At 36.5% G+C, this 26,548-nt stretch overlaps 2 protein-coding genes across 2 annotated transcripts; one reads left to right on the forward strand and one right to left on the reverse strand.

The window, feature by feature from the left end:
- Nucleotides 1–1,289: 1,289 nt before the first annotated feature.
- LOC129269560 (dynein axonemal light chain 4-like) lies at nucleotides 1,290–9,683 on the reverse strand. The gene is made up of 3 exons (XM_054907072.2): nucleotides 9,424–9,683; nucleotides 4,134–4,217; nucleotides 1,290–3,292 (listed from the first exon to the last, which is right to left on the reverse strand). Exons 1-3 carry the CDS (start codon nucleotides 9,499–9,501, stop codon nucleotides 3,128–3,130), a joined length of 327 nt encoding a protein of 108 aa, XP_054763047.1. The 5' UTR covers nucleotides 9,502–9,683; the 3' UTR covers nucleotides 1,290–3,127.
- A 32-nt stretch (nucleotides 9,684–9,715) lies between these two features.
- LOC129269559 (endonuclease V-like) lies at nucleotides 9,716–26,325 on the forward strand. Its single transcript, XM_054907070.2, has 6 exons — nucleotides 9,716–9,821; nucleotides 17,774–17,883; nucleotides 19,127–19,301; nucleotides 24,602–24,736; nucleotides 25,050–25,089; nucleotides 26,183–26,325. The coding sequence occupies exons 2-6, from the start codon at nucleotides 17,819–17,821 to the stop codon at nucleotides 26,308–26,310; spliced, it is 543 nt and encodes a 180-aa protein (XP_054763045.1). The 5' UTR covers nucleotides 9,716–9,821; nucleotides 17,774–17,818; the 3' UTR covers nucleotides 26,311–26,325.
- Nucleotides 26,326–26,548: the final 223 nt, after the last annotated feature.

Consider the following 26,548-nt stretch of genomic DNA (forward strand, 5'->3'; position numbering starts at 1 on the left):
GTCATTAATGTGATCTGGATCAGTTTTACAAACTCTGAATAAGTTTTGGAGCTAGGGGAAGCAATCCAAATTTCAACACCAACGCCAACACCTGACTTGAAATCACCCATTGGTGTAGTTTGAAATGGATTTAAATATAAATTGCAAATATCGAAGATATCCAAGAGAAAATTTGAGAAGGGCAAGGGTAATAGGGGCTAATACTAGTAACTGGAGGTGATGCATTATGGATTGAAGAGAGTAAAATATATAAATGTAAGAGAGGGGGGGGGGGGGTGGAGGAACTGCCAAGAGTAAGCAGGGGTGGGGAGGAATGGGAGAATGAGTGAGGAGAGAGAACAAGGGAAGATGAGTGAGGAAGAGATAGAGAGATACATACAGGCCATGGTATTAAGAGGGAAGGTGAGAGGATAGACTATTATTAAGGGGAAAGAAAGATTAACCGTGAGGAAGAAAACGTCTACATGAGGCTCAGAGGGAAGGCGAGAGGATAAAAAATTGAAAGATATGCTTTAATGTATAGATAGGGTAGAGTTAGAAAGAGTGAGGAAAAAGGGATGACTGCATAACAGAAGGAAAGAGATAAATTGGGGGGGGGGGGGTCATATGGAGGTTGGTAAAAGGTATCTGGTGGAGAGGGAAAATTGTCATATACAGGAACTAAAATTATTTGAAAATGACATGATATATAAAATTTTATTCTGAAAGGGTCATTTTTTCTTTCAGTGTGTCCCCACCCCCTTTTAATACCGTTTGTCTCCCTCTCTGCTCCCCTCTCTCACACAGGCGGAAATCCCAGGGGGGACGCATTCCCCCTACCAAAAATATTAGGGGGGGGGACACAATATCAAATGTCCCCCCTACTATTAGTATTACATCACTTCACAATCAAAATAATACATGTGTTTTGGACTAAATAACCTTACATTTTGGGTGAAACCCCCCTTTTTTTCTTTTTTTTTGGCTTTTCAAATTTTGGGGGGTTAAAATTACCTTACATTTAGGGTGATAACCTTTTTTTTTTTTTTGCTTGTCAAATTTTCCAAGCCCTGGTCCCACTACCTTTGGGGACAGATTTCCGCCCATGCTCTCACACTCTATATATGCCTCTCTCTCCATGTCTGCTGCCTCTCTTTCTTGTCTGTCCCTCTTTCTCTCCATCATGATGAATCATTATCTTGATATTTACAATAGCCTTGCCTTGTTTATACGTAATAAATGGCTGCTGGCTTCAGAGGACAAAGGTATAGAACAGACAAGTCAACAAAGGAATGCATTGGAGGACACAATTTTACAATTACTGACACCCTTTTGTTTTCTTTGACGCTGGTCCAGAAATACCATAGAATGTACATGCACCATACAACAATGGCGTATAAAATCATTATAAACAGAATACTCTGAGTATGAAAAACAATGAGTCATATGTTGTACATATCATATTGGAATGCCTTAATGCACTTACATAAATGTGTACATGCTATGAATTGTAGATAAGGGAATGAAACTTGTTAGCTTCCTGCGATCAGAACATGCCCATCTACCATCAATCATAAAGCACTAAGCAGCCAATGAAATCAAGTTAGATGTACATCTTATGAATAACCTACTGACATGGGAGTAATGTGACCATCATATATCAAACCTAGAGGAATATGGAAGAGTCATAATTTTTGCAACAAAACAACCCCCAAAACACAAAAAATTGGACTCATATATCTTATTTTGCCATCATGTAGTATGAATATTGATGATTGTTGCCAATTTAAGGCACAAAGTAGATTATTCTTGACCTTATAAAAGCTGTGTACCCATACGGGGCATCCCTGCATACAACATGTCTTCTTACATGTACTTGTTCTACTTTCTTTATTACTTCTTTTTTCTTTTTAACTATTTGAACAATACAAGGAATTACACATGTAATCTCAAACACGTCCGCTTCTGAATATGACCATTCATAAATATAAAAGCAAAATGCCTATAATTCATAATTCCAAATAGCTTTACACGATGGTAAAAATGTCTGTAGGTAACTTTATGTACAGTAAAACGATTTGAAAAAAAATTGTTTAAATACCTCACCATATATAAGTACATGTACAGCAATGCCAGGAAACGTTATATGATTTATTCCCATCAATTGAATCAACAAAAGGGTCAAATCCAACTTGTTTTTGGAATGGACTGGGCCTTTAATGAATACACATGCTTGTTTAATAAGAGAATTGTGTAAGAATATGTGTATACAATACACCAGTTTTGTAGATTACTAAGTAAATGGACTCTTCTCTGAATACTGAAAAGTAGCAGTAATGTTGCTTGAATACTCTCAAATGAAATCTCTCATTATCACATACCATTGTTCAATTAAGTGTAACTGTAAATATATGGCAAACCATGTGCAAAAAGTTACAAAATTTTTACAATTGTAAATATCAAACATATCTCTTTATGTTACAGGCTGCATTGATACAAATAATAATGGTAGACACAGTTGTTTTGTTTTGTTTTCATGTACTCCAAATCTGTCTAAAATTCATAAAAGGCAAAACAATTTTTGAGTGTCTAGGAAAAATATATACAGCAGCATAATAAATACAAATTAATTTTGCAAAATATATATACATGAATATATACACAGACTGAATTACAAGTACTATCAACAGGTTTTCTTAAAGAAATCTTTAATTACAATGTAGAAATCTATCTTGAAACAAACAAGTTGAAATAAAGAGCAACAAATCCCATTTTGTTGTTTTGATGTTAACCTTTCTCATAGAATTACAAAATGAATGCTGCATGACACGACTTAACATGTTACTTATTAATAAGCCTTCAGTGACCCCTCACCACCCACAACCCTGAGGGAAAGAGATCTACATGTATCTTCCAATGCAAAAGACATGAAATTACATTTTTGAAAAGGTAATGTTTGATGTAACATGGAATAATGTAACAACTTGTAATTTCTTGGTTGAGATTCGCCATGAAATATATGTTGGAGTTCAACTTTGTAATAGTTCTACATTGTACATAAATTATCAACAAATGTGAACAAGTTGATGTAACCATATTTCTAAGACTTCTCTTTGGGGATGATAATACGTAATCATTAGACCTGGGACTATGAGCACTTCCACACTGTGACTGCTATATTACCACCAAAGAACATATAGAGCAGATTCTTGACCTCATGGGTAATCTCAAAGCCATAGCCCTCACCAACGATCGCATGCCAGGATGAACCAAACTTCTTGTCCATTGCATCTTTGATCATCTTAGCTGCCGTCTGAAACATCAACATACACACACAAAAATACATTAAAAATCAAGCAAAACAAATATACATGTACAGATAAAGTGGAGATGCATTCAGGAAACAACAAACAGGGCCGTAACACAAAGCTTAGCAATGATCGTAGAACATTTTTCTACAATCAGATGATCTTTGTAGGTTTGCATGGTGGAGTTTATAATGTGGAGAAGGTTTACAGTTCACCATGTGTAATATGAAGAAGGGAATCTAATTTCCTCTTTTCATCCTTTCTCGTCTCGTTGTCTGAAATTGATAGATTTCTCTATTATAAACACAGTATGAAATTTGGAAATTTGTAAACAAAACATATTTTCTACGCGTATCGTTACTTTTTTCTGGAAAACACTGTATAATGCTTTGGGCTTAAATCAACAGGATGCTTTGGCTATAGATACACTGTACCCTGGTCTTAATGGCCTTGGAAAATGTTCGCTCTCTCTTTCTCTTTGTTTGGTCTTCTGCAATGCCCAATATATCTCTGTTAGCCCATTCTGAGCCATCCATATTAACCATTGTAGGATGTACAGACATTTTTTTTCTTGATGGAAAACATAAAAAGAAGACATAAAACAATACATTTCAGTGAAAGAATTCATCAGCTATTTCTCAAAAAACCAGCAAGAAAACTGTTTGTGGCCTACATTCTAAACATTTTGTTCACATACATGTATGTACTTGTAGATTTTCATACTATTGGAAAAGTAGATCTATGATTAGTTTACTATTTAAAAAAAATGAGTGGAACTTTAATTTCTTTACAAATTAAACATGTGCACATGTGTCACAAATTTATGAGCCATAATGACAAACATACCTCATTGTTTGAAGAAAACTTTTCACAGGCTGTGACACATAACTCCATAGCTTCTGTCCTCATTTCTTCATTCATATCTGAATGCTGAAAAGATAGAAAGCAAGAATATAATAATGCTACATGTACATATATGTTCATCTGGGAATTGTTGATTCAAGTTCATGTTCATGAGATGCGTTTTTGCATCATGAAACTATATACTGTGTAAGGTAGGGCTGCAGGATATTGGGTACATGAACTTGGGTATTTGGAAAGCTTCACATCTCGAACCAACATTATGCATCAAATCTTTTCAAATCACTGAAGCAAGGGATCTTATTTCCATCTAGCCTGCAATTCCCTGCTCATCAAGACCACTCGACTCTGCTACTTTTACATAGTAGGAAAAAAAAAATGATTACAAAATCACTCACATTCATTCAAGAACAAATGAATTGCACTAGTTAATAGCTTTCTTTCTTTACTCTTCAACATTGGAGCCAGAGTGGACAATGATATGCCTACATGTACGTGTATGCCCTATGGAGAATTCCCCACGCTGGTTCACATTTCAACAAGTAGAACAAAAAGAGTCTACTACAGCTACATGTAGTAAGATTTAAATCAACACAATCACTGAGCTAGTTATTTTAATTCAAGCACACTCTCTACTTACAAATAAAAACCAATAATTTGTGAATATCAAATTATTTATGGCTTGCAATGAATGCAAGTGCCATGGAATGTGATGATTAGAAAATAATTTGGGAATGACTGAAGGATGTCAATTCTTTGGGAAGGAGAAGCAGACGAGACTAAATTGGTAAAGGTAAGATAAGATGTAAATACGAGCTTCTGAATTTTTGCGATGACGTCAGAAGCGAGAGTTTTTGATTCGTTTCTCGAACATGCCGAGTGAGGGCGTAGTTGATTTATCAAGGATCAAAATTTTCTTTGAGATAGAATGAAAGTCGTTTTGGTATTGTTTCTAAAATTCATGTCAATCTGGAGATGCCAATGTTGTAAGTTGAATTTATCTTAATATTTCTGTAGTATAATATTTAGTTTGATGATTAGTGCCAGTAGAGGTATAAAATATGATCAGATATAATGTGTATTTTTGGTTCAAAACTTGGCACTATGACATTGAATACATGATTCGTTATACGTGGTACAGCGTACATGTATGCAATAAAGCATAGACTTGTATGAGCTCCGAAAGTTATAGATGAAAGTGAAGCTAGATTTAGATAACTGAAATGTTTCATAGAAAGCTTTGAAATGTAAACCAGCCAAGAGAAACAGTACATGAATAAATGGCTTGTTGGCTATTGTGTATAGCTGCAGTGTAGGCAGTGCGTGTGTATGTTATGGGTTTATAAGACTGAATGTCGTAGATATTTGCATTTAACTAGACACAAGACAAATTAGGCAAGACATGCATATTTTGTGGGCATTCAGCAGATATAAATTTATTTTGGATGAATACATCACATACACATGCAAGGTCATTACAGCAGATGTCAATGATAAAAACAAGATTGATGGATTTATTAAGAATTTATAGACTGAGGCTCAGGTTTATAGTAAGATTATTATGCAGTGGCTGACAAATATTCATTTTCTGATGAGTGAGTTTATATATGAGTTAATGCAATCAGAAATACATAAGTTTACATATTTATGGCGACACATTTATTTCATGACAGTTTTGTTACTGACAACTGATATATTGTATATCTTTTTCTATGTCATTGAATTACAGACTGAACAGTTCAAGTTCAAGTTAAAGATACACTTCAATGATCATTAAAGTCTGGAAGAAACGTCAACTTGTGTGATAATATTGGTACTCATCTTGTCACTAATTCGTCACTCCAGAAATTATGTTAGAACATTTCCAAAATATGAGTTAGTCATGAAAACGCCAACCACCACATACATGTAAATAAAAACCGTAACTAGACTAGATCTACTTAAAGGTATTACGTTCTTTTAAATTCAAACTTGTCTGTTTGACTTTGAGTCAAAGTAAAAAAAAAAAGGGATAAATTTAAATACATGTTGGTACTCTCATGGGCGCTAGATGGTGCCGTCAGGCATGTGCACAAATAGTCATGCGTGACTTTGAGTTGGCCCCAAGTGACTTGGATGCAGTAGCCTCTTGGGCCCAATCCTGGCAACTCTCCTTCAACCAGGCTAAATGCAAAACCATGCACATTGGAAGAGTTAATACCAGAACAACATATAGTATAAACAACCAGATTTTACAAGTATCTGTTGTAGAAAAGGACCCAGGAGTCATGGTTGATGAGGAGCTGAAATTCCACTTACATGTAGCACATATCGTGAATAGAGCCAATCAGATGCTTGGACTAATCAAAAGAACTTTTACTGTCATCTCAAGTACAACATTGCCAACCTTGTTCAAGGCATTAGTGCGTCCTACGGTCCTATTCTGGAATATGAAAATGTAGTGTGGCATCCAAGGTTCAAGGAGGATGCTGTTAAAATCGAAAAAGTACAGAGAAGAGCTACAAAGCTAATCCCAGAATTGCAGCATTTGCCATACCAGGATAGACTTGTAAGCCTTGGAATGTACTCGCTACACTACAGAAGACAAAGAGGAGACATGATCAAGGTTTTTAAGATTTTGAATGGACTTGTCAATGTTGACTCTTCTGTATATTTCATCCTTGCCATTCAAGACACAACAAGAGGACATCATCTGAAACTGTTTAAACAGAGGTCTAATACTAAAGGAGGAACAGTTTTAGTCAGAGGGTTGTAGACCTATGGAATAATCTTCCTCCATCAGTGTCGGCACTCTCTATTGACTCTTTCAAACACAGGCTGGACCCTCCACGCAACATGCATGCATGTAATTTACAAGACATTTAGTAAAGTAGGAACAAGCACTGTCAGAAGAACGACCGGAAGTCTCGACAGGCTTTTGCCTTCTTCCATACACTGATGAAAATGAAGTGTTAATGCATATTTTGATTGGTTCGTTTAGTTATGTTTAGCCGTATCTTCACGTTTTCTGGCAGCCAAGTTGGAGGTCTATCAATGTGACATGTTTCCACGGCTCCTCGGGGAAGAGAACACAGTCCAACCTAGGGCAGCATAAAGCCTATTTTTGGCCACTAGCCTACAGTAATGAGTGTACATTGAGGTACCATTTCTGCTATGTGTTTTTTGGCACATCTATTTTGCAACTTTTTCAGAAGTTATACTAGGAATATCTGTAACTTTTAAGTAATTTTTATCATGTTTTAGGACTTGAAGATAATTATGACAAATTAAGAAAAGAGCTTTCTAAATTTTGTGGTAGGGCCCAGGGCCTTATTTAAATCAACTCGTCATGTCAACAAAGCTGTTAGTTCAGAAAGGTAAAAACGTTGATGTCCCAGGGGACATCATGATCAAGTAATTATGCTGCATCAAATACCTACCGGTATGTCCTCCTAGACCAAAAGCTTTGGTCTCTGTTATTATATTGGTTGTTCCACTGAACTCCGTTGGCTCCACTCACCTATTACAGAGACCGAAGTTCTAACTCGATCTGTACAGAGACTCAATGGCCATATGTTTATGTATTTAGTTTGGATAAACCAGGGAAATGAAGTTGCGCGACAGCCGTAGTAAGTCACTGTTTTTTGTCCCTTTAAGTTTATTTTTTCATGTTTTGGTGCATTTCAGGCCAAAACAGAATAATAATTATTATTTCGGTCCAGTTCTTTTTATATAATTTTATGAAATAAACATAAAAATAGATGAGCCCCGTTGGGGAATTTTGCATTGTGTTAACGCCCACTGCACGATCGCGAGCCGTCTGTGTACGAGGAGAAATCATGCTTTTGTTGGTATTGTTTCTTTTGTCCTTTTGCAAAGCAAGTCTCCAATGTGGGAGATTGTCTCCCCTATCAGCCTATTGGAGAGAGTCTCCCATATTGGCCGTGCGCCTCTACTGGCTGTATTTCAGCTTTGATCTCGATGTCGTTGTTCGAATCCTCAGACATCACTTCGCGGATCTATCGCTTGGATTCGCCGTGCGCCGTAATGACATTGATATGGACTGAAGTTATGCGACCAAAAGAATCGCCTGCAGCATGCTGGCAGTTTGTTCGCCACATGTTCGCATGATTTGGTTGCATGCTGGCAGTTTGTTCACCACATGTTCGCATGATTTGGTTGCATGCTGGCAGTTTGTTCGCCACATGTTCGCATGATTTGGTTGCTAACTTCAGTCCATATCAACATTACGGCGCACGGCGAATCCAAGCGAATAGATCCGCGAAGTGATGTCAGTAGGGTGTCTGAAGCCACACTGAAAAGTGTCAGCATAAAACAGGCTAATTTAGGGGAAAATATGGCACATTTTTTCGGGGAAGTTCAGGCTACTAGAAAAATGTGATCTGAATTGATTATTAACTTGTGTTTGGCATGTATGGAAAGAGAAAATCCAGGGGCTTCTTCTGACAGTAAGGACAAGTTTATATGATCATTTTAAATAAGGATTTAGAGATAAATTGCAAACCCTTATTTTTGTGTGTGTTGAAATTGCCATTTCTCCATGCGTTTTCTATGGGAAAATGAAATTTCTGTTTTGCACAATTTTTTTCACTTTGTCGCAATTTTTCATTGTGATCTGGTTTCCAAATCTTTATAAAAATCATACCATCAGATAGAGCATAAAAAATCCTATTGGACTCTTTATGGACAAGTTTTTGGCATTAATAATAAATTTATAACAGCTCTCGGAAGCTAAAAATTTGGATTTGTGTGTGTCCATTTCTTAACTAGGGCCTACACAGTCTATGGCAGAGAAATGCTGAAAATTTACCCAATTTCATTCTTCTTTTTTGCAGCCAATAATTGGATTTTTTTCAAAAATGTTACATTTCTGTCAGTCTGAAGGTCATTTCTCTTCAAATTCACAAAGAAAATGTGATACTTTCTTGAAATAAGAAAAATAATTTATTTCTCCAGACACCCTAATGTCATTGTCAGACTCTGACTGAGGATTCGAACGACATCGTCATCGAGATCAAAGCTGAAATACAGCCGTTCCCGATCACGATATTTGGAAAAGAGGAGGGTATATTGACCTCGAAATGTGACTGAGAGACTTGTCATGACATTTGGGAACAAGTATTGGTGATGAGGTATGCTGGTAATCGGCCGGTGCGAAACTGCATTAGCGCCGCAAGTGCTTCTGTCTGAGGCTGAGCTCGAGCGCCCGCCCGCCCGGAGCGCCGCGGCCCATTTCCGTCTGCCGTTCTGCCCGAAGTTTACGATGTTTACTTACCCGAATGAGTGGATAACTTTGCAGTCTTCTGTAGTCGGTTTCCTTCTCGTCTTTCTTTCCTTCCTGTTCTCCTTCCATATCCTCAGTTATATGCCACTATTTCAACCCTCAAACTAGTATTCTATAGTTTATATTCTGTATTTTATCACTGAAATTGCGGAAATATACAGATCCAACTTCGTCAAGTTTGTTGTGGTAACCAAAATAATATACGCGCATGCGCAAATTATCATGTATAGGCGCGTAAACAGACTTTCTTTACGTTGCAGAACGTAATATGGAGATGAATATTAAAGAAACTCCTGGAAAAAAAGTTTAATTTTATTAAAATGGCGGCGTACATGGACGGATGAAGGAAAGCAAATTCTACGGGAAATCGAGCCTAGAAAAGTGGCCAGGTAGGTTAGACCCTCTTTTTAAGCTAAGTTAGAACGTCTACGACTACGGTGATAATTAATTATTTGTCAGGGGAACCAACTTGCCTATCAATATCACTTTTATCAGCGGCGGTAATTAATCAGAGTCAGACTGCGTGTCTAAACCCAAACCCAGCCCCAGCCAGGCATGTCAGGGAGCTCAGCCTCAGGCTCAGGCACCCAAGGGTTCATTACATGCCGCCGCGCACAGAAAAATCAAGCCATAGAAGTCGTGTGTTGTGGACCCAAGAAGTGGGATCCCAGCACGCGCGACCCACTAGTTAGAAATCCACTGTATACTATAATACTAACCTTGCAATACGTGTGAGTGAGCCTCAGGGGCCCGGGACCTGTTGCATGAAAATTGAAAGGGTCTTTCGTAGAACCATTGTACGTAAGACTAAGAGTGAGATATCGCTCAACTGTTTCACAAAGCCGATTTGGGCGATACGAAGAATGGTCCTTGGAAAGACACCTCCACTGCTCTAGCCAGGCGGCTTCTTGAGAGTAAAAATTATTTAGGCCTACTAACGTATGCTTACTCTCAGTCTCAATGAGGCGGATTGAGGTGAGTCTCAATGAAGCCAGGGATTCCTTCCTATTCATCTGCCTGAGTGCCTGTACCGCAAAAAAACCTGAAACTTTCGCCCCCGGGATTTTTAATTTCCTTCAAAAACATCTAGCCATAAATCATGTACATACATGGGATAAAACTTCATTTCCGACATTTCTACGCTCTCGGTTTTATTTTTAAACAAGAATTCATTAAAAAAATGAGAAAAATATTGTGAAAAGACGGAAGTACAATAAGAAACAAGATGGCGGCATAAACATCGGGCAAGTCGAAATGTCGGAAATGAAGTTTTATCCCATGTACATGATTTATGGCTAGATGTTTTAGAAAAAAAGTAGAAATCTCGGGGGCGAAAGTTTCAGGTTTTTTTGCGGTACATGCAGATGAATAGGAAGGAATCCCTGGCTTCATTGAGAGTAAGCATACGTTAGTAAATAATTTTTGTCTCGCCTGCATAGCAGAGCGAGACTATAGGCGCCGCTTTTCCGACGGCGGCGGCGTCAACATCAAATCTTAACCTAAGGTTAAGTTTTTGAAATGACATCATAACTTAGAAAGTATATGGACCTAGTTCATGAAACTTGGACATAAGGTTAATCAAGTATTACTGAACATCCTGCCTGAGTTTCAGGTCACATGACCAAGGTCAAAGGTCATTTAGGGTCAATGAACTTAGACCATGTTGGGAAAATTATTTTCAAAATCTTAACCGAAGGTTAAGTTTTTGAAATGACATCATAACTTAGAAAGTATATGGACCTAGTTCATGAAACTTAGGCATAAGGTTAATCAAGTATTAGTGAACATCCTGCTCGAGTTTCAGGTCACGTGACTAAGGTCAAAGGTCATTTAGGGTCAATGAACTTTGGTCAAGTTGGGGGTATTTGTTGAATTACTATCATAACTTTGAAAATTTATGGATCTAGTCCATGAAACTTGGACATAAGGTTAATCAAGTATTAGTGAACATCCTGCCTGAGTTTCAGGTCACACGACCAAGGTCAAAGGTCATTTAGGGTCAATGAACTTTGGCCAAGTTGGGGGTATTTGTTGAATTACCATCATAACTTTGAAAATTTCCCGGGGGGGGGCACTCGACCAAAAAAGTGGTGGGGGTGTGCCGCGGGCGAGGCAAAAAACGGGGGCCTTGGAGCGGGCTTATTGTAAAAAGGAGGGTCCTCGGAGCGGGCTTCGGAACTACAAATGTTTGTGAAAACGGGGCTCCTCGGAACGGATCTCCGTATCTCTGTGAGTGCGTATGCATCCCTATGGAACGGGCAATCGTGCATGATGCAGCTAGCGCGGCCTCCGCCGGGTGCGTTCGCGCTTAGGCGATGGTCGAAAAGCGCTCTACGGCCGCTTTTCACCAAAATTGCAGCTCCTTGTAGCAGATCAATGCGACCGGAACGGCGTAACGAAAAATATGCGAAGCTTTGGAACAGATTTCTTTCTTCTTTTTTCTCGATAAGAAGGAAATGCTATGCCTTGGAGCGGCTTTCTTTGTTCTTTTTCTCAAAAAGACAAAAATGCTATGCCTTGGAATGGAAATTTGAGTGTAAAAATGGGGGTCCCCTCCGCGGCACATACCCACTATGCATTATATACTGAGTGCCCCCCCCCCGGGGAAAATTTATGGATTTAGTTCATGAAACTTGGACATTAGGTTAATCAAGTACCACTGAATATCCTGTGCGAGTTTCAGGTCACATGACCATGGTCAATGGTCATTTAAGGTCAATGAACTTTGGCCGTGTTGGGGGTATTTGTTGAATTACCATCCTAACTCTGAAAGTTTATGGATCTAGTTCATACAACTTGGGATATAAGAGTAATCAAGCATCACTGAACATCCCCTGTGAGTTTCAGGTCACAAAACCAAGTCAAAGGTCAGTTAAGGTCAATAAACTTAGGCCATGTTGGGGTAATTGTTGAAGTGCCATCATAACCATTGAAAGTTTATGGATAGAGTGAATGAAATGTGGACATGGGTGTAGTTGACAGTCTTAAGTCTCTGTTCAAATGTCATTTATGGTCAATGAACGCGGTATTATGTCATTATATGAATGATGTTTTTGTAAATGATTATTTTATAGTAGTTTTCAAAGTTAGCACTGCTGCTATATTAAATTGCGTAATGCAGGCGAGACTGCCAGAGGCGTTCCACTTGTTACTCTCAAGAAGCCGCCTGGCTACACTGCTCCAGACATGTCCTACGTAGGCATGATCTTCTTTGCACACCGCCCGCCACCGTCGGCATTGAGAAAATGTGTTTACGGCAAGCCACACTGACATATCACCTTTATATTTGGGGGTCATTCGATTGCACTCTGATGCATTTTATCTTGGATGGCGCCAAGTTATTTTTTTATGGGGGCTGTCATCAATTTCACGGCAAAACGTATGTCATTTTAAAGGAGAATGAAACCCTTGAAACCAGCTGAATCCATATCAAAGAGAAAAATCCAAGAAACATATTGTTGAAAGTTTGAGGAAGATTGAATGAATAATAAGAAAGTTATGAGCATTTGAATATTGAGATCACTAATGCCATGTAGATCCTCCCATTGGCAATGCGACCAAGATCTGAGATGTCACACACGTACGACTCCCTCATTACTTTAGTACTTATTTCACTTATATTCTCACTTTTATAGAGTCTATCACAAGGTGAGGTGTTCTCTTTATGAGAGGACAAGTACAGAGGTTTCACAACATTATAATCATTGATGAATCGTTTGTCATATGATTAGAATGAGCAAAAAAGAGATGTTTTGGGGTATATTTCCAGTGTCCAAAAGGGGAGAGTTGTTCATCTGTGACATCATAGATCTTGGTCGCATTGCCAATGAGAGGATCTCCATAGCATTAGTGATCTCGACATTCAAATGCTCATAACTCTTCTATTGCTAGTCCTATTTTACTCAAACTTTTGTTGATCTTATTCTTTGATTTTTCTGCTTTCACAAAAGCTAACTTGCTCCAAGAGTTTCATTCTCCTTTAACTTCTCCGGGGTAATCTAGGCCCATAGGGGCCCCATATAACTTTTTTTGAAAAAATATGTTTTATTTTATTTTCTCACATTTTCTCCCTTTTTTCCCCACCCCTTTTCCATTTTTTTCAACCATACTTTAAATATCGAAATGGGCGGCAATATCTCTGACCCCTAATGCTTTATCATTAGATAAACAACATGAAAACAAATTTTTCAAAAAGAAATTATGTATGGTAAAGAAAACATGTTTATAATGTTAAGCAAAAAAAAAAAAAAAAAAGCGATACAAAACGAAGATGTTACTAATCATGCTACATCATTTATCTATTTTCATTTTATTTTCATAAACATTGCTGAGATTAATTTCAATCAATGAAAATAAATGTTGGATTTGTGCTAACTTAATTGAGATATGATGAATAAACCTAAAGTAAGCTCCATAAATCAATTCTACAATCAGTATTCTGTAATACGTCCTAGGACGTTCCTACGTATCGCTCATCTCGTCATGCAACAGGCCCCTGTTGCATGACGAGATGAGCGATACGTAGGAACGTCCTAGGACCATTCTTCCGAGATAGGAAGATTGGCGACAAATCAGCGCTTTCCGTTTCACGAAGGCAATCTTGTCTTTCAAGTCCGCGACATCATTTGATATCGATAATATCGGATAAATATTTAGTCTTCATTGTCACCTAAACCTTTTATTTTGGAATGACGACTTTTCATAAAATCATATATTTCAATAAAAAGGGATCAAATAATGTTTTATGTATTACAGATTGTAGAATTGATGTATCGAGCGTACTTTATGAGGTAAAAAGAGAAAAAACTTATGTATGTAATGTTAAAGCAATAATGTAGTCTCTAGTACTCCTCAACTTTGAAATGTTGAACATATAAATTTTTTTATATATTTAAACCTTATATTCTTATATAAGCTTCCATAAATTAAGTGATCAACTTTAAAGATGACCAACGTTTATGATCATTGTAATATTTAGCATTATTTCTGTAAATAGTATTTTTTCCATTACGGATTGCACACTCTTTTCTATGTTTTAATTGTTATTGCAAAGCACCACTTTATCCACTTGGACATGTTTGCAGCAATTTTCATATTTTCTTTGTCTTCGGTTACTTATCATGCAACTGAGGTATGTTTATACTCTAAACACTCACATTTGTATTTCTTGCGTTATATCTGACAAATGAAATAAATAAATTAGATTTTTCACAGGCAGCCTCTCATATTTTCCTTTTTAGTCTCATACAATCAGACACTGTTGATTTTGTTTACTCCATTCAAACCCTATTTTTACCTCAACAGATAACATATTAACGCTTATTTCATCATTATATAAGTATTCTATAAAAAATCAGTATATAGAACTAATAAAATGTCGAAATTACTTAGTTAAATCAATTTTTATGTCGGACAATGTCTCTTTTGTTGAAATATCAATGAAAGGTGTCTCTAAAAGGACACCGTGTTCTAAATAAGGAAAATAATGAAAATTCTGATTTTATCCAGTAATGTTTGTGAATCTTGAAAGTTTTTTCTCTTTTTACCTCATAAAGTACGCTCCATACATCAATTCTACAATCTGTAATACATAAAACATTATTTGATCCCTTTTTATTGAAATATATGATTTTATGAAAAGTCGTCATTCCAAAATAAAAGGTTTAGGTGACAATGAAGACTAAATATTTATCCGATATTATCGATATCAAACGATGTCGCGGACTTGAAAGACAAGATTGCCTTCGTGAAACGGAAAGCGCTGATTTGTCGCCAATCTTCCTATCTCGGAAGAATGGTCCTAGGACGTTCCTACGTATCGCTCATCTCGTCATGCAACAGGGGCCTGTTGCATGACGAGATGAGCGATACGTAGGAACGTCCTAGGACGTATTACAGAATACTGATTGTAGAATTGATTTATGGAGCTTACTTTAGGTTTATTCATCATATCTCAATTAAGTTAGCACAAATCCAACATTTATTTTCATTGATTGAAATTAATCTCAGCAATGTTTATGAAAATAAAATGAAAATAGATAAATGATGTAGCATGATTAGTAACATCTTCGTTTTGTATCGCTTTTTTTTTTTTTTTTTTGCTTAACATTATAAACATGTTTTCTTTACCATACATAATTTCTTTTTGAAAAATTTGTTTTCATGTTGTTTATCTAATGATAAAGCATTAGGGGTCAGAGATATTGCCGCCCATTTCGATATTTAAAGTATGGTTGAAAAAAATGGAAAAGGGGTGGGGAAAAAAGGGAGAAAATGTGAGAAAATAAAATAAAACATATTTTTTCAAAAAAAGTTATATGGGGCCCCTATGGGCCTAGATTACCCCGGAGAAGTTAAAGGAGAATGAAACTCTTGGAGCAAGTTAGCTTTTGTGAAAGCAGAAAAATCAAAGAATAAGATCAACAAAAGTTTGAGTAAAATAGGACTAGCAATAGAAGAGTTATGAGCATTTGAATGTCGAGATCACTAATGCTATGGAGATCCTCTCATTGGCAATGCGACCAAGATCTATGATGTCACAGATGAACAACTCTCCCCTTTTGGACACTGGAAATATACCCCAAAACATCTCTTTTTTGCTCATTCTAATCATATGACAAACGATTCATCAATGATTATAATGTTGTGAAACCTCTGTACTTGTCCTCTCATAAAGAGAACACCTCACCTTGTGATAGACTCTATAAAAGTGAGAATATAAGTGAAATAAGTACTAAAGTAATGAGGGAGTCGTACGTGTGTGACATCTCAGATCTTGGTCGCATTGCCAATGGGAGGATCTACATGGCATTAGTGATCTCAATATTCAAATGCTCATAACTTTCTTATTATTCATTCAATCTTCCTCAAACTTTCAACAATATGTTTCTTGGATTTTTCTCTTTGATATGGATTCAGATGGTTTCAAGGGTTTCATTCTCCTTTAAAATGACATACGTTTTGCCGTGAAATTGATGACAGCCCCCATAAAAAAATAACTTGGCGCCATCCAAGATAAAATGCATCAGAGTGCAATCGAATGACCCCCAAATATAAAGGTGATATGTCAGTGTGGCTTGCCGTAAACACATTTTCTCAATGCCGACGGTGGCGGGCGGTGTGCAAAGAAGATCATGCCTACGTAGGACATGTCTGGAGGTCTCTTTCCAAGGACCATTCTTCGTATCGCCCAAATCGGCTTTGTGAAATAGTTGAGCGATATCTCGTTCTTACGTAGAACGGTTCTACGAAAGACTCTTTCATGCAACAGGCCCCATGAGTCGACCGTGCAAAACGAGGGAGACACTGGGGTAGATAGGGGTCTCAATAGTAATCTTAATAAAATGTTGAAACAGAAATTATGCACTTACCACGATTATATGGATGAAGTTTTATCGTGACACACAAATCCTGACATCGAGGCACAGACTGGAACCTCAAAAAAACGAAAAGTTCTGTCGCGTTACCTCTCCTTTCAAAATTCAAAATAAAATGGCCGATCATGACCGAGGCTATATTTTGTTGTTTTGAGGGTCCAGTTTGTGCCTCGATGTCAGGATTCTGTGTCTCACAATAGACCTTCATCCATGGATATAATCGAGGTAAGTGCATGATTTAGTTTTTCCCCTTTTATTTGGAGTGCTATTGCAACCCCATTCTACCCCATTTTGGAGAGTACCCATGTCTGCCTAATATTACACGGACGAGTCCTGGGCTCCAGCAGCAAATAAAAATGTGATAAGTAGATTCCTCATGAAAAATTATTCCTTTTCACTGTCTATCTTCTTTAAAAATTCACCGTCTACTTTTGTTTTGATAAGGATGCTTGTCATCCACACACAAGACAAATGGGCTTCTGACCTCAGTTTTCAAAGATTTCTCAGTTTGATTGTCTCAGTTTTCAAAGATTTCTCCACACAAGAAATCTAGGAAAGTTCATTCTCCTGTCATGTGCCGACACCAATCAAGTGCGATAGTCAATGTAAACATACATATATCAGGTTTCATTACAAGATTATTGGAAGACAGCAAGTCTCGAAAAAAGACAGTGAACTGGTGGGAATTGAGGTCAGCAGTGAATCTATATTTAGCTCTCTATGTCCCGCAGGGGTAAGTGAAAAAATATCTGTCCCCATGAACAAGGACAATTTCAATTTATCAAGACATGATTTGTCTTCATTGGTTTATGATATCCTTGTTTTCTGGGACAATCCCAATTTTTGGACCAGCGCCTCTACTGTAGTTAGATTGAAGTGGGACTGTAGAATCTATAGATCTAGATCTAGACCTATATAGTCCTCTAGATCTAAATCAAATGGTTGGAATTTTTTTTTCTCTACAGAATTGAATAGGAGAAGAAACTTGAGGTTCACACTCAAGTTGAGTGATGGAAGAATCTGCAAGGTGTAATGACTTGTTGATTGATGAGGACACAGCTAGATCATGGGAAAGGTAATATTTCTAGCTATAAATCTTTTCTTTAGGAAACTGTTGTCCTTTTTGTGGTATACCCAGGTGTTGTGTGTCCGGACAATCGATTTTTAAATAGCCATTTGGAAAAGTTATCAAGCAAAATCTCATCAATTTTTTGTACAAAATGTTAAGAAATATTATAGAGAACAAACTTGAGAAAGATTACAAGTAAATACAACTATTGAATTAGTATTTTCTGTGTAATACAAAAAAAAAAAAGAAGGCTTCAAAATGTTAATGTGTCCGGACACCCCACCCCCTATCCTATGATTTTAAAGAAGTTTATGATAATCGTTTGTTTATTTATTTTCCTTATTTTATGTTAATTGGTTGGGCCTATATAAATGGAATCATGCAGGTCTATGCATGCCCCTCCAAAATGTTACATGATATTGTGAGTTACTTGAATTATACTGTTTCCCCTTTTTTTTCTTGCATGTTTTTTTTTTTTTTTTTTTTTTTTTGGGGGGGGGGCGAAGTTAGAATGTTTTAACATAGCTACTGTATTCTGTATACCTGTTCAGCTTTCATTATGCTTGCATTCTGCTATCAATACAATGTTTTTCTTACAACTATTTTTCATGATTTCTACTGGTTATGATATCATTTCCTTGGAACTGGGACAGAAGCAGCCACAGCTATTTAGTTGACTTTTTCTGTCCTAGGCATTACAAGGGAAATGCATTTTTTTAATCTATATCATGTATTTTCTTTTGCCGAATAAAATAATAATAATTATATAACCCGATCATGCATCATGCATGTGTACAGAAAACCTATTTTCAAATTATTTCATTTTTTAATATAATTTTATTTGATTTGATATATTGTTTTCTTCTGCAATCATATCATTCTTATAATACACTTTTTGTTACATAAACATAATACATTGGTTACTCTTTTTGGCATGAATCATAGAGAAAAAGTGAATTACAATATCATTCTAAATAAAATGATCTACTACCAAATTATTATAACATTCACAATTTGCAGGAGAAGGGTTGTCACTTGGTAACTTGGCTAAGTCCAATCTTTTTGGGCCACATAAATCTGTTTGACTAGGGAAACTTTTATTCAGAAGAGTTACATAGCCTGTGTTTTGCCCTATTTTGTCTGATACAATTGCTTTGATTTGAGCTAATGCTTGACTTATGGAAGCTTAGATTTAATATGCACATTTACCTGTATTTTAAATTGTCCCTGCTTTGTCCCCCATTAATAGTGAACAGAGAAAACTAAAGCAGAAGCTTATTGAAGATGACACAGAGGGTTGGCAGTCTGGTGGACCTCCTTTCACTGATCTTCATTACATTGGAGGAGTGGATATCTCCTTTGTGAAAACCAGTACCAGTCTTGCCTGTGTCTCTCTCATTATATGCAAGTTTCCAGATCTTGAGGTATGTAAATGTTTATTTTCCTACAACTGCCCTGTTCACTTGAACATTTTTATTTGGAATATTTACAATGTTATCACAGGTACCTGTATGTCTGATTATCATACTTCTAACATGTATTAAAGGAGAATGTAATCCCTTGTCGATTTACCTTGAATGAAAACAGAGAAATCAAATAGTGAGATCCATAAAACAATTAGATGAATAACATGAAAGTCGACGATTTGTCATAGCCGAGTGGCCTTAAGGCGCCCGACCACAACATGGAACACCATTGAGCATGCAGTTTATCTATAGTGCTCTTTTTTCTTTCATCAAATAATAGTCCAGTCGATATAGGGTTTGACCCACCACTAATTGCAACACGAGATATTCCACTGCAATGCTTTCAAGGAAGGTCCCCTAAACAACACACTAAAAGTCCCAAGAAATCCAAGCAGTGGAAATTTATGAAATTTGCATATTATGCAAATTAGCCATAAAAAGTAAGAAAAATAAGGAAAATAGCCCAAAGATTACAAATTGAGTGTCCAAAACAATTTAATTTGAGCGAAAATTCATGATAAATAACTGTATTCAATGTTTTTTTGTAAAAAGTGCAAAAAAAATCTACCTCATTTGCATAATATGCAAATAAGCATCCTTATATGGAAAAATGTGTAGGTATTGTGATTTTTCTCTCATTATCTGCTTGAAAATTTCATTAATGTTGGAATTTACATGCTGCTATTACTAAGGACGTTGAATACATTTGTATTCAGCTTAGTGTCTGTAGTGTAATTTGCATATTATGCAAATAAAAGTATCTAACATGTTATAAATATTCAAGAAAACACACTGGTGATACATCCCTCAAAAATTGCAAGTAGATTATCTATTGAAATTGGAATATGGCAATACCTTACAGGAAGGTTTCCTAAACACCATATTAAAAGTCCTTAAATATACAAGCATATGGGAAAATCACAAAATTTGCATTTTATGCAAATTAGCCATAATAAATTACAAATAAGGAAAATAATCCAATATTGGTAATCAAGTGCAATCAATACGAATTGAACTGAAGCCCATGACAAGTTTTACAAATTTATTTATGTTTTAAATAAAAAATCTTAAATAAATCTACCTCATTTGCATATATATAAGCATCTTTATATGGAAAAAATCCAGAAATTTAGATTTTTCTCACAAAAACAGTTATGAAAACATTTCAGTCTAGATCAATATGATTTGATCACTAAGAATGGGGAATACATTAATAATCAGCTTAATATCTGAAGTGTAATTTACATATTATGCAAATAAGCATCCGACATGTTATAAATATTCAAGGAAACACATAAGTGATACTTTCCTCTAATATTCCATGTAGATTATGTGTATTAACCATGATGACCTTCCCTACACTTCTTGCTTGGTTGATATTGAGTTTTGTCACGAGCAGTTACCCCACTCATATTGTACAATGATGAGTCAATTCTACATGGATCCCACTGCTTGAATGTTTCATTATTTCCATCCAAGTCTTGCTCTCTTCTTGACTTTGTATAGAGACTTTGCGTTTCTTGCGAGTATAGTCCACGCTAGCAACTCCTGGATTGCCAAGTGATCAGCACAAGATGTCACACCCGTACAAATAAAAGCCCATTAGCTTCGAATATTTGGTCCTTGTAGCACACCAATTAGCTTATAAACTTGGGGGCCTTGTATTTAAAGTGCTTAACGATAAATCTCCACCCTAGCTACATCTCAGAGCTCTTATCTCAGCATAGACCAACACGCAGTCTCAGATCAGCAGCTCAAGCATTGCTGAGGGAATCTCTCAGCCACACAACCTGGGGTGACAGAGCCTTCTACATCTCTGGACCAAAGCTGTGGAATAGCCTTCCCCAATTTATCAGGAGAGCAGAGACCCAATCAACTTTTGAGTCTTACCTGAAGACCTTTCTGTTCCCCACTCCAACATTATCCCAAGACAAGAATAACTCAATTGTAGCATTACTAGGACAGTACTTGAACTGAATGATGATCCTAAGCACTGTTTGAAGACATTGACATTTGTGAGATATTTCCTATTTTTGAGCAAGCGCCATGAGCGCCCAGCTGAGGCAGATACCGACGCTTTACAAGAACCCATCATCAATATCACTTGTCTTGGTGGTGAATATGAGTAATTGCTTGGATCACAAGATCTCTGGGCATGCTTAATAAGAGTAACAATGGGCATTTGCCTATACGAGCGACATGAAAGCCATTCATAAATTCATGATGAAGGCTTAAAGTGCATTATAGGCATCTTTCTCAGATACAGGAATCGTAATTAGACGTTCTTGCTGAATCCAGTTGCTGCTTCATGATGAAGCATCCATTTTCTGTTCTCTCCTCTTTGATAAATCTCCTATGGCAACCATCTCCAAATATTAAAGCTATAGTTTCTAAGTAAGTCGTATGCAAATAATAATATTAATTTCCTGATATTTATGGTAAACAAAAATTCCTCAGTGAGACAATGAACAAACCAGATGGAGAACTAAGCCAGATTATTGCCTTTCCAACAAGAGGACACAACATAATGGAACACCCTTTTAACATCACCATCAAATACCATCCAACCTTGATTAGACAGTGTGTACCACTTCCAAGATTTATTTGCCACTATGTGCTACTCATGGGTATACTGTGAGGTTATCCAGAGGAATAAACATTTTATGGTACGACTAAGGATGTTCTTCTGGAGGAATGCTGACTTTAATAGTGTCATGCAGATGTACTTTGGACAATCATACAGCTCTCTGTACCGAAATCCGACAAGTCGAGCATAGGAGACTGAATGCCAATCGAGAGGACTTTAACAAGAACACACTGTTAACCATGTCTTCTTCCGACACAAGTTGCCTCAATGAGAGAATGGACATAAGTTGTGTCGGAAGATGTCAAGAGTTTTAGAGAAAGGCTAGGAAGGCTTGCACATTTTAGAGCTCCAAAAGCATCAGTAAGGTAAAGCTCAGAATTGCTACAATGCATTAAAGAGGACCATAAGAGGGTTTGTAGACAAGCCTATAATACATAATTTGTTGACCGGATTGACAATGATCCAGGCTGTAACAATTAGCATGTTGGGAGCCCTTAATATCAATAGCTATGACTACATTGGAATATCATTATTAAAGGAAGGCAAAGATTTTTAGTCTTAGTATTCACCACTGATCATGATGATGATGACGCTGAAGTCCTGGGACCCAGTCCTGACCCAGATATGGCCAGATAACATATTGTTTAGTCAAGCAGGTGTAGCCAGACTACTGAAGAAGTTGTTAAAGAAAACAACCTGCATGAAGCTACTAGGCCAGACGGAATCTCTGCTGCACTTCTTAATGAGACTACTCATCAGATCTTACCTGCCATAAGTTTGCTTTTCCTGGCCTCCCTTTATCATGTTTATGCGGTGAAATTTCAAGAAAGTCTAAGTCGTTCCCATCTATATAAGAAAGGGTTGTCAACTCTAACAAACTACACACCAATTCAAATACTGTGCTTTGTTCTTGCCAATCCCATCATCTTGTCAGACTAACGCTTAGGTAGCGAAGAACATATTTCCAGTATTTTTCCTTGAATATAAATCATATTAGGATAGATTTCAATGCTTAGTGATAGCAGCATATTAATTTGAAAAACTTAAATGTTTTCACTGCAGTCAATGTGATAAAATCTAAATTTCTTGACATTTTCCAAATAAGGATACTTATTTGCATAATATGCAAATGAGGCAGATTTGCTAGCTTTTTTAAATAAAGACATTGAACTTATTTATTCATCATGTTCAAAATTACTTGCTGTGGACATTTAATTTGTAATTTTTGGATTAATTTCCTCATTTTCTATTTTTTAAATGGCTAATTTGCATAATATGCAAATTAATTTTCAGGCATTGGGATGAATTCTCATGCTTAGTGATGTAGTAGCATATTAATGTCAACATTAATGAAATGTTTTCAAGCAGTCTATATGAGAAAAATCACAATATCTTGACATTTTTTTCCATATAAGGATGCTTATTTGCATAATATGCAAATGAGGTAGAAATGTTTGCACTTTTGATTGAAAACATTGAATTCAGTTATTTATCATGAATTTCCATTCAAATGAAATTATTTTGGACATTTAATTTGTAATCTTTGGATTATTTCCCTTCTTTTTCTAATTTTTCATGGCTAATTTGCATAATATGCAAATTTCATAAATTTCCACTGCTTGGATTTCTTGGGACTTTTGGTATGTTGTTTAGGGGACCTTCCTGGAAAGCATTTCAGTGGAATATCTCGTGTTGCAATTAGTGGTGGGTTACCCCCCTATTCTGGCTAGATTGACTGGACTATAAATGAAGTTTGAGAACAACTGGACTAATAATAAAGTCAGACGAGGTGGATGGTAGAGTGGTCTAAGGCACCGGACTACAACATAGAAGTCTTGGGTTCGATTCCTTGCTAGGCCCTTGGAAAAAGTGAAAAAGTAATTTTTCTCAATCATGCTCTTTTATCTAGCTTCAAATGAATGAAAATGCTGAATAAGGTGGGCATTTGTTAGTTTAAGAGCATTTTAATGTTGACCTCACTAATGCTAATTGCTATGGAGATCCTCCCATTAGCAATGTTACCAAAATTTGTGATGTCATACAATTCTACTCTCCCTTTGGTATGCTTATAAAATACCCCAAAGCATCTAGTTTTTGCTCATTCTATTAATAGTACAATTCTTTGTCCATGATATATTGTATGAAATCTCTTATACCTGTCCCCCCCCCCCTAATAAAATAATCTATATGTAATTATGTATACACTTGATTAAAGTGAAAATTAAATGTAAACAAGTTGTACAAGTGTGACATCACACATGTTTGTGGTGTTGCCAATCAAAGGATGTCCATGACATTAGCGGTCTCAGCATTCAAATGTTCATAGCTACCTTATTATTTGTTCAATTTTTCTCAAATTTGCATCGACCTGTTTCTTTGATTTTCTGTTTTCACCCAAGCTGACTTGTTCCCAGGGATTCATTCTCCTTTAATTATTTGAAAAACTATTAGGGTTGCCCAGGTTTATTTAATTTTTTGTTCACTATTCAACCAACCTCAATAATTCAACAAATATGAAAATGTTTCATGCAAGGAAGGAACTGTCATATAGGTGTTTTATCCAACTGTTATCATTGGTCCGACAAATATTAATAAAAATATCCGCAGGTTTTCTTGTGACCACATGAAAATACAAAATTACCCCTTGATTTTTTTACTATTTTGATTGTAGGTAGTGTATGAAGACTGTCAGACTATTCACATGACCCAGCCATACATCTCTGGCTTCCTAGCATTCAGAGAAGTACCTTTCTTCTTGGAATGCCTTGACAGGTTACGCAGCACCAAACCTGACCTCGTCCCTCAGGTATGTATCCTGCCCTCATCATTTTATGATTTTTGAATATTTGAAAGACAATGTGTTTTGTCAGTATCTGCCACACTTGTTCTAGTAGTATGTTGCATAATGAAGAAAAGAAATATGTAGTAGGTAGAGCATTGACATGGCCCTATATTTGTTTGGTCAATGTCACATTTAAATGGGCACTTCCAGCTTTCAGCAAAGTGGCCTTGGATACCCCAAATTCATGATTACAACAGAACCAGAAAAGGTGATTTTTATTTTTTAAATCAACATTTGATATTAAACAGCCTTTATTTAATGTAATTTTCATTTTCAGATCATTTTTGTGGATGGTAATGGCATTCTTCATCAAAGAGGTGAGATTTCAAGTAAAACATTTTTATACTTCCACTGACTGTTGATGGGTGTTTGAGGCATTGTGTATTGGGGTCATTAGTTAGTCTGTCCCTGTTTTTAAAGTTTGGTTTGTAATGTGTGAGCAACCACCCCAAAAACCTTCAATAAGTCACCAAAAATTGATTTTAATTGAACTTTAAAAAGCACATCCTAAGCTTGGAATATGTAAGAGTTAGAGTGACATTTGATTTAGCAATGTGACCTGACCATTTAATTGATAAAAACGTGCTGTAAATTGTCCTAGATTGGAAAAGGAGAGGGGGTTGTTGTACTAGTATTGATAGTAGTAGTAGTAGTAGTAGTAGAAGTAGTAGTAGTAGTGATAGTAGTAGTAGTAGTAGTAGCAGTAGTAGTAGCAGCAGCAGCAGCAGCAGCAGCAGTAGTAGTAGTAGTAGTAGTAGTAGTAGTAGTAGTAGTAGTAGTAGTAGTAGTAGTAGTAGCAGTAGTAGTAGCAGCAGCAGCAGCAGCAGCAGCAGTAGTAGTAGTAGTAGTAGTAGTAGTAGTAGTAGTAGTAGTAGTAGTAGTAGTAGTAGTAGTAGCAGTAGTAGTAGCAGTAGTAGTCGTAGCAGTAGTTGTAGCAGTAGTAGTAGCAGTAGAAGTAGCAGTAGTGATAGTAGTAGTAATAGTGGTAGTAGCAGTAGCAGTAGTAGTAGCAGCAGTAGTAGTACATATGTAGTAGTAGCAGTAGTGATAGTAGTAGTAGTAGTATGAGCAGTAGAAGTAGCTGCAGTAGTAGTCGTATGTAGTAGTAGTAGTTGTATTAATAGTATAAGTAGAAAGTAGTTGAAGTACTACTATTACCAGTAGTATCATTAGTAACATTTGCAGTAGTAGTAGTAGTAGTTGTTATTATTGTTGTAGTAGTAATCGAAGTAGCAGCAGCATTAGTAGTAGTAGTAGTAGTAGCAGCAGCAGCAGCAGTAGTATATATAGCAGTAGTAGCGGAAGTAGAAGCAGCAGTATCAACATTCATCTTAATTATCATCATTAGTCTAGCGATCAAATTGATGAACCTGATTAAATTCAATCCTTATTTTTCATTCCCCTTTTCAGGATTTGGTACAGCGTGTCATCTTGGTGTGTTGTCAGGGATTCCTACAGTAGGAATAGCAAAGAAATTGAGTCACATAGACAACATCCAGAAAGATGATGAACATGCACGCAAGGTGAGATATAATTAATGATGATGTCAAATAGTCGGTGCTTTTACGAACCGCCACAAACCTCATTTTTGGTCAAATTTCCGAAATTGATTTTTGTTTTAAATTCTGAAAGCCCGCCATTAACTCTATAGAATGATTGAATTTCAGAAAGAAAAAATTTTTTAAGGAATAAGCGCATATTTAAATTTCGCACGAAACGACACATACCTCTCCTTTGATTTTACGAAGTGGCTCAAACCATTCTTTCTGTACTGTA

The sequence above is a fragment of the Lytechinus pictus genome, chromosome 10, assembly GCF_037042905.1.
Source record: "Lytechinus pictus isolate F3 Inbred chromosome 10, Lp3.0, whole genome shotgun sequence".
Lineage (NCBI taxonomy): Eukaryota > Metazoa > Echinodermata > Echinoidea > Temnopleuroida > Toxopneustidae > Lytechinus > Lytechinus pictus.